We start from the raw sequence: 8,636 nt of genomic DNA on the forward strand, positions 1-8,636 counted from the left end.
CTGTCTTTGTCTGCAGGCAAGAATAGTGGAGTGTTGGGAGTGTTGACAGAAAACAAAATTTTAAAAAGCAATTATCCTTCAATTAAAAGATAAATAAATTTTTAAAAACAAATAAAATCACACACAAAGAATACCGGAGTGGGTAGCTATTCACTTCTCCAGAAGATCTTCCTGACCCAGGGATCAAACCCCGCCCCTCTCCTGAATTGCAAACAGATTCTTTACCGTCTGAACCACCAGGGAATCCCACATGAGCATCACCCAGTTTCCTGGCATCCCCAAAGAACGTCCTGCCACCCATTCCCTGGCCTGTTTCAATCATCCCATATCAGATCCCCTGGGGGAACTGAGGCCATCGGGGCTAGGGGTGCGGGTGGGCTCTTCCCAAGGTCATTGACTCCAGCCTGGACACCACAGAAGGCTGGTCGGACAGCTTCACGTTTATTACCAGGGTTTTTCATAAACACACACCCTGTCAGACCACCCCTCCCCAGCCCCCTAGTTCCCAGGTAGACGACCCCAATAAATTAATAATAAATAGAAATATAAATACATAGGTTTAGGGGGGAGGGAGGAGACAGCAACGGTTATGAACAGGGTATTTCAGGTTCTAGGAGCCCACTAGACAGGCAAGGACAACCGAAGTCTTTCCAGTGCGTCCATGTCATAAATGAAGGACCAGGGCCGCTCACACGCAGTGACAGTCCTTGGCCACGAGGTCGTCAAAGGGCGTGAGTGACACGCGGCCATCGCTGTCTTGGTGCATGAGCACCACCGGCTCGTAGCTGGCAGGCACGCAGCACGGCGCCGGAGCAGCATCAGGGTTCAGGCCATGCAAGCGCGCCTGCATCTGTGCGTGCGTGTTAGCGGACCGGAAGTGGCTCGGGCACGCGCCGATGCACATGCGCACATCCAGCTCCCGCGGCGCCAGCACCCAGTCGGCCCAGCCCAGGTCCTCAAGCGACGCGCGCAGGCTCTGCAAATGACAGCAGCGCCCCTCCCCGAGCGGGCAGCCGTCCCGAGTGTGAGCATGCGCGTGACGTCGCCCCCTGGTGGCGCTTTGCCGCCAGTGCAGCTCAAGCTGGGGTGGTGAAGAAGGCAACGCCTCCTGCAACTGGTCCGGTCTTGCTAACAGTCGCAGGCGTATTGAGGGACCCCGGGAGCCTCCGAGTGTGAGCTGTCGCCGTAGTGGCCGCGTCACGTCCCACGAGCTCCACGCCTTCGGGGACAGCCGGAGAAGGGCCCGATGCAGGCGGGAGGCTGAAGGGAGTCCCTCAGTTAAGTTGACCCGGGGGATGCGCAGGTGCAGGTGGCCGCCTGGCCCAAGTCGCACTATGGAAAAGAGGAAAGAAAGCTAGTCACTCACAGGCCTACTGTGTGCTGAGCGCGGGTTGTTGTTGGTGGTGGTGTTTGTGCCATTTCCTCCAACACCCCAAGCTGGATCCTTCCTCAGGGCCTTTGCACAGGCCACTTTGTCTACCGGCCACATTCTTCCCCTGAATCTCAGCGTGGCTGGTAACATACCACTCCAGCCTGACTGAAGTTGGCATCGATCGATTTCATTTGGCTGTCTATCATTTGCCTCCCCCAAATGAGAATCACAGCAGGGACTTCTGACTCCTTGGTCACCACTGTGCCTGGCACACAGTAGTTAGTACCCGCGGGAATGAATGAATATCTGAGCTTTAGAGAGTCTGCGATTCCAACGCTGTCTCTGCTTCCTTCTTTCTCCTGGAGTCCCACGGCACAAGTGGGATTAAGGTGGGATAAGAGCTCTCACTTCTGACTTGACTCCTCCCAGTTCCTAACGCAGCCCAGATCTTGCGCTTGCTCCGCCTGCTGGAGGCTCGGTGGAGAGCGTGAATATACTCCACTCCCTCGCTAAGACACCAGTCACATGCACCTTTAGCAGAGTCTTGGCGTGCGATTGCATCAGATTCGGAACCAGCCCAAGGAGGTTTAGCGCATCTCAGCGCACCGCTCAGTCCTCCCCTCTTCCCTTTCTTCCGCGGGACACCTGGATCTTTCCCCCGGGAAATCCCCCGTACAAACAGCCCTTTCCTTATATCCAAGGGCAGGGACCACACCCCCTAGCCCGACCTTGTCTCCAGGTTCTCCTGGGTTCTTTGAGTCTTCAGTGGAGTCGCTGGATTCTCTGGCCTTAGTTTCCCCATGCGACCCCGGGAGGTGTTGTAACATCTCAGATTGGCTAAGCCTCGCCTGGTCCCGCTGCACGTCTGGTCTTTTGCTCTCCCAAGGGGCAACTTTCTTGCCTGGTTCACCGATGGGGAAACTGAGGCTCGGCGGTAGGTCTAAGAACCACCAGTTAGATGACTGGAGCTGCCCAGGGTGGGGTCTCCGAGATTTTACTCACGTTTTGGAGTGACTACACGGACTTGAGGAGGGGGCATGAGGTCCGGGTTCGAGTCTTCCCAGGTCTGGTTCGCTCGAAGCCGTGTCAGCAGATCTTCGTAGCGTTTCCGCAACTCCCGGAATCTGGAGATGTCCAGGCTGGAGTGCACGTTTGAGGGTCCCTGGAAAGTCTGGAGGTGCTCCTGGGTCAGAGACAGGGCACCTCCCGACCGCAGCCAGGAGAACATGAGCAGCATCAGCAACATCAGAGAGTGATGTGGCGCTGCCGGTCGCTGACCAGGCATAGCTATGTTAGTTAAGTTCTAAACTAGGACTGACCGGTCGCTGCTGGACCAGCCTTTATATTCCCTGGACTTTGTCCGCCCCCGCCTGCCTGGTCCCGCCTGCCGTGGGTGCAGAGTAAACACTCCACGGACCAAAACTGGGCGGGGTCTTCCGCTGCTTTTCAGAAGGCGGTGCTTTTGATGGGGCGGGGTGGGGGGTGGGGGTGGTGTTGCTCCTAGGTATGCTGGGGAACCCCCCTCAAGAGCCCTCTGAGCCTCAGTATTCTCTACTGTGAAATGGGGTCATCATCCCACCTGGACTGGTGGGAAGAATAATTTTCTCAAAAAAGATTTATTATTTACTATGTGCTAAACCCCATAGCAGAGATTTAAGAGGTGGCTTTCTTCTCTGATGAGATTCCCCCTCTCCTCTCTGCTCAAGTCAAAGGCTGAAGATAGTGAAAAACAAAGAAAAAAGAGGAAAAAAGGGCCAGAAATAGCCAGAAAGTGCAAACTGGGGTAAATCATTCCTATCCATCACACCTCTATTCCTTCACCTGGAAAATAAAGATTGAGACTTTCAGTTGAGAGAAGGTCAAACAAGGTGTAAAGGACAGGGCCAGGCACAGAACAGGTGCTTGATAAACGGTGTTTTTGCAGTTTCTCATCCTCAGCTGGGGAACTCCTATCCATTCCTCAAAACCCTACTCAAAAAGCCCCTCCTCCAGGAAGTCTTCTCTGACATTACTTTTCCAAGCTCAGCAGGGTGCTTCCAACCCCATCCCTTCCTCCAGCCCAGCCCTGACCTCACAGTACTGAGAGTGCGTGTACTTGGCCCTGTCTGGTCCAAACTGGCAGCTTCTTGAAGGCTTGGACAGGGACAATGGATCCAGGCCCTGATCCTTTGGCTGGGCCTGAAGAGGAGATGGCAGGGAATTAGGGTGGTGAGGCTTAGGGCAGGGAGGGCTGGTGTTGAGTCTAGCCTCTAGATAATGGAGGGGCAGCAGGTACTCCCCTTCCTCCTGGGGCACCCAGACCTTGTTCTACTGCTTGAGACTCCTGGCCCCAGGCATCCTTCCCTGTGCCTGCTCCCAGCTTCCTGGCCTCAGAGAGGGTGGGCAGCTGTTCAAAGCAGATCGTAGGGGTGTGTAAAGTGTGAAAAGGATATATGCAGGGAAGGGGCTCAAGGACTTACTAGGGGTCACACAGAAAGGATCCCCGTGAAAGAATGGAGTCTAAGTCTCTCCCACCCCTGGCACACACCCACTTGCTGTGTGAGCCCAGCTATGCCTCCGGCACCCCCTGAGGCTCAGTCTCAGCCTCTATGCAGGGGTTCAGAGGTTCCCCTGGCAATGCTCTGGGCTTAATAAACATCCTTGAGTAAACGTGCTACCATCTCGACTGTGGCTGTTTGGGAGGCTGGGTCTTCTGCACCCACATCTTGGCACACAGAGTAAGTGCTCAGTAAAGGGTGCAGGACTGAAGAGACAGGGATGCCCCACAGCCACCCCACCACACCCTCCTCTTGACCCCCACCCCCCCTGCAGAGGCCAAACCCTGGAGGCAAGGCAGAACGCTGAGTAATGCTTAACACGGCAGGGGCTCTTCAGCCAGGATTGTCATGCCCAGGCTTGACTAGGGGTGGGTGGGGCAGAGGGGGCGCTGTCCGGGATGGCATCACCACAAGGTCAATATGGTGAGAAGCCAGCATTTACTGGACTCCAGGCTGTGGGCACAGTTCACACGCACTCCCGTTAATGGATAAAGGAACTGAGCCCCGGGGGACTGGTGTGTGTCTAGGGCTGAAATGCTGGACTCCTCAATGGGCCTGGGCTCATCAAGCCTTCGGCTGGGCCATCTGTTACCTGGCATTTCTGGGCTTGTGAGGCGATTCTGAGATCCCTCCATTTGTTACTGGTTTTCCTCCCAGTTTAAGAGCCTCGTGAAGAATTTGCCCTGATCCTTGATCCAACAATCTGGACAGCTCTTGGCTTCAGAGAGGTGAGTCTGGGTTCACGTTCCCATCCCTCTTCTCCCTGACTGTGACACCTGCAACAAAGGATCTCAGCCTCAGTTTCCCCATCTGTAAAGGTGTAAGAGCACCCCCCACACACATACACACAGGGTCGTGTGTGAGTGGGAATTTTGCATGCACTGGGTGTCAGTGTGTGTGTGTGCGTGCTTAGTCGCTCAGTCGTGTCCAACTCTTTACCCCGCCATGGACTATAGCCTGCCAGGCTCCTCTGTCCACGGAATTTTCCAGCCAAGAATACTGGAGTGGGTTGCCCTTTCCTCTTCCAGGGGCTCTTCCCTACCTAGGGATCGAACCCACGTCTCCTGCATTGCACGCAGATTCTTTACTGCTGAGCCTACAGGGAACGCAGGGGTCAGCGTGGCCAGGATTCAAATCTCAGCAACCTACCCCCACCCACACCGCCTTGCTGTGTGACCACAGGCAAGTTACTCAACCTCTCTGGGCACCAGAACCAAGGCAGGGGTTTGGTTGTAGGAGAGAGAACAATCGTTACAGAAACCCTCGTATAGTTGTTACCCAGGGCACCCAGAGGAGCTGCTGCAGAAATACCCTCAGGTCACACACCAAGACAGGAACCCTGGTGCTGTCGGCCCCCCTCTTCCCACTAATGACCCCAGGCTGAGGATGATCTTGGTGGATGCAAGCTTCTCAAAAGACATGCCGGAAAGCTGATGTTTCAATGCTCTACTTGCTTTCTGGGGTGTCAAGTTTAGTGTCTCCTGGGGCCCAGCCGCCAGCAAAGTCCGGCAGACCCTTGGCCAGCCTGGGGTCCCAGACACGGGGCTTTCAGGCAAGGCACTCAAGGGGTCTCCCTGGAGTCGGGGAGAGGCCACCCCAAGGCTGCAGGGGCTGGTCCCTCCTTTGGGGACAGGACACAGGGTCACCTCCAGGAAGCAGGGTTCTTCCTGGAGAGAGATTTAGGACAAGACAGAAACCTGAGATGTGGAGGGGGCCCTGGAAGCCTGCCGGGTACCCCCAAGACCCAGATGGATCTCCCGTGGCCTCCAGCTGGGCCTTGCGGGCAGAGAGCCCAATTCCAGTTTTCCCTGGGGCTTCCTCAAAGCGTGCAGGACCCAAAAGCCCCTGGCCCAGGTCCCACCCCTGTGAAGGGCTAGGGTGAGCCCCACCCAGGGAAGCGGGGAGCCCGGGTCTGGGGGTGTTTCTCTCTCCTGTCCTGTCTCCCCTCTCTGTGCCGCACGTGTGCTGTGTGGGCAGGCACTTCTGTGGATCTCTGGGCAGCTGAACGGAAGGCTTGGGTGAGGAGGGGACGAGGGGAAACGAATTTCAAGTCAGGGGAGCAGCTCAGGCTGGACTGGAGCCCCTGGAGGTCTGGGAGCTCCTGAAACTCAGTTACGACCACTGAGCCTCAGATTCCTCATCAGTAAAAGATGTTAGTTAATGTTACCCCTGACCGGAAATGTGGGAGCTCTCACAGGGACTAAGTCATGGGACAGGGTCTGTTGCAACATTTACTTGGCATCCGTTAGAATTAAGTGTTGGGAATTCTCCAGCGGCCCACTGGTTAGGGCTCTCTGCCTCCGATGCCAGGGCCACAGGTTTGATCCCTGATTGGGGAACTAAGATCCCACAAGCCTTGAGCCAAAAAAAGAAAAGAATTAAGCTTCAAGGCGTGGACCCTGGCCAGTACTCCTCAATTTAAACGCTGCCATTCTGACCAGTGGGCCTAGCATGGACTCAGACTCTTGGCTGGCATCGTGGCTGTGGTCAGACAAGGGGCTGACAGGAATCCCAGACTGGGGGACGGGTACCCTCTCCGGCAGATCCAATGCCTCGGGGGTCTGAATACAGCCTCTGCACTGGGCGATGAGTGACCCCCACCTGGGGCTGTAGGGACCCTCAGATCCCTGTTGCAGGAAGGGGGACCCCTTCCAGGGCCCGAAACTGGGCTCTTGTCTAACACTCAGAAATGAATTGTCCGAGGAGATACATGTGCTGATAAAGCAAGAGACTTTCTTGGGAAGGGGCGCTCGGGTAGAGAGCAGCAGGGGAAGGGAGCCCAGGAGGACTGCTCTGCCACGTGGCTTGCAGTCTCGGGTTTTATGTTGATGGGATTAGTTTCCAGGTGGTCTTTAGCCAATCATTCTGACTCAGAGTCCTTCCTGATGGCACACACATCGCTCAGCCAAGATGGATGCCAGCAAGAAGGACTCCGGGAGGTGGCCGGCCACATGGTGTCTCCTTTTGACCTTTCTCTAACTCTTCCAGTCGGTGGTGGCTTATTAGTTCTGTGTTTCTTACCAGGACCTCTTGTCCTAAAACAACTCCTACAAATGGTTGCTAGGGTGCCTGGCTAGAGTGGGCAATTTTAGACAGTGCGCTTCCCCTAACACTCCCAGTAGACTCGGTGCCGCCGGAGACAGAGGAAGCAGGGTCCAGAAAAAGTGGAATTTCTCATGGGCAAGGGGATGCTGGGCTGGAAGTTCCCTGGGGGACAAAGACGGAAGCACATAACAGACGGGTGAGTGTGTGTGCGCCCATTGCCTCCGGCATTCCGAGCCAGATCCTGCCTCAGGGCCTTTGCACAAGCTACTTCCTCTACCAGTTACATTCTTTCCCTGAACCTGAGCGTGGCTGCTTACACACCCCTCCAACCTTCCTAAAATAGACACAACCCTATTTTCCCTGACTGTCCATCATTTGCCTCCCCGACCAGAGTCACAGCAGGGATTTCTGTCTGCTTGCTTGCCACTGTGCCTGGCACACAGTAGGTGCTTAGTTAATACTGGCAGGAATATTGAGTATATGTCCGATCTTTAGACAGAGAGATTCCCACACTGGCTGTGCCTCCTTCTGGTAGCCAGAATAATTTTTACTGAAGGCCTACTAAGTGCCTGGGGCTGAGGATGCAGCAAGCAGCTGCTGTGTTTTCATCTCTCTGGGTCTCAGATTCCATAGCTGAGAAATGCAGGGTACCAGAGCGCACACCTTGGCTTCCCAGGCAGTGCTAGTGGTAAAGAACGTGGCTGCCAATCCAGGAGGCATAAGAGACGTGGGTTCAGTCGCAGAGTTGGGAAGATCCCTTGGAGGAGGGCATAGCAACTCACTCCAGTATTGTTGCCTGGAGAATCCCATGGACGGGGGAGCCCAGTGGGCTACAGTCCATGGGGTCACAAGAGTCAGACACAACTGAAGTGACTTAGCACGCACACAGACCACACAGGTCACCTAGCTTCCAGAGTCCACGGACCACCCCCCCTCCGCCAGTGTGGTCCAGATCTTGGAGTTGAGTGTGGGGCGGGGCTGTGGGTCTAGGGCCCTCAGTGTCGTCACTAGGCTCAGAGAAGACGGGGATTTGCTTGGAGTCACACAGCACAGGTGAGGTTAGAGAGGGTTGAAAGCGCCTTCTGAGGTGTGACATTCCCTGCCCCCACCAAGTTGCACACACACACACACACACACACACACACACACACACAGGAAGTCCCTCCAGATCCTGGTGTAGCCCATATCTCCTTCCACCCCCCTGGAGCCTCCCTGGAATGCAAGGAATTAGGGGAAATTGTAAGGGCTCCCGCTGCCGGCAGCTTCAGTGGTGTTTGACACGCAATTGCTTCAAATCCAGAGCTAGTCTGGGCAAGCTCTGCCTCCCCCGCCCCCCACCAACTTACCCAGATCCCTGCTCCTGAATTCCCGCCTCCCCGCAGCCGAGGGCTAGGAACTGCGCCCTCCTACAGATCCCGCCTTTGTGTTCTTGGGGTGCTGTGCCCCTTCGGGAGAATCACTGGGCTTTCGGGGCCTCAGTATCCCCATCTGTGACCCCAGGAGGGGCTACTACAAGCCTAGGGTGGCCGAGTCCCACCCTGTCCAGCCACGAAGGAGACCGCTGATTCCCCCGTCAGTCCCAAAGATGAGCGGGGTGTTCCCGCAGGATTCACAGATGGGGAAACTGAGGCTGAGTGGCAGCTCTGGGTCTCTATGACACAGAACCACTGGTCAGATGTGGG

The 8,636-nt window shown here is 55.7% G+C and overlaps 1 protein-coding gene across 1 annotated transcript; it reads right to left on the reverse strand.

Moving 5' to 3' along the window:
• Positions 1-497: 497 nt before the first annotated feature.
• GDF15 (growth differentiation factor 15) lies at positions 498-2,658 on the reverse strand. The gene is made up of 2 exons (XM_068981287.1): positions 2,375-2,658; positions 498-1,332 (listed from the first exon to the last, which is right to left on the reverse strand). Exons 1-2 carry the CDS (start codon positions 2,655-2,657, stop codon positions 689-691), a joined length of 927 nt encoding a protein of 308 aa, XP_068837388.1. The 5' UTR covers position 2,658; the 3' UTR covers positions 498-688.
• Positions 2,659-8,636: the final 5,978 nt, after the last annotated feature.

Source organism: Capricornis sumatraensis, chromosome 9 (assembly GCF_032405125.1).
Source record: "Capricornis sumatraensis isolate serow.1 chromosome 9, serow.2, whole genome shotgun sequence".
NCBI lineage: Eukaryota > Metazoa > Chordata > Mammalia > Artiodactyla > Bovidae > Capricornis > Capricornis sumatraensis.

What these genes read in the sequence shown, in the direction of transcription:
- GDF15 (XM_068981287.1), bottom strand. Translation starts at nt 2,657, where the DNA reads ATGCCTGGTCAGCGACCGGCAGCGCCACATCACTCTCTGATGTTGCTG. An exon ending in CCGTGTAGTCACTCCAAAAC is followed by an intron (nt 1,333 to 2,374) that starts GTGAGTAAAATC and finishes TCTTTTCCATAG; the next exon opens with TGCGACTTGGGCCAGGCGGC.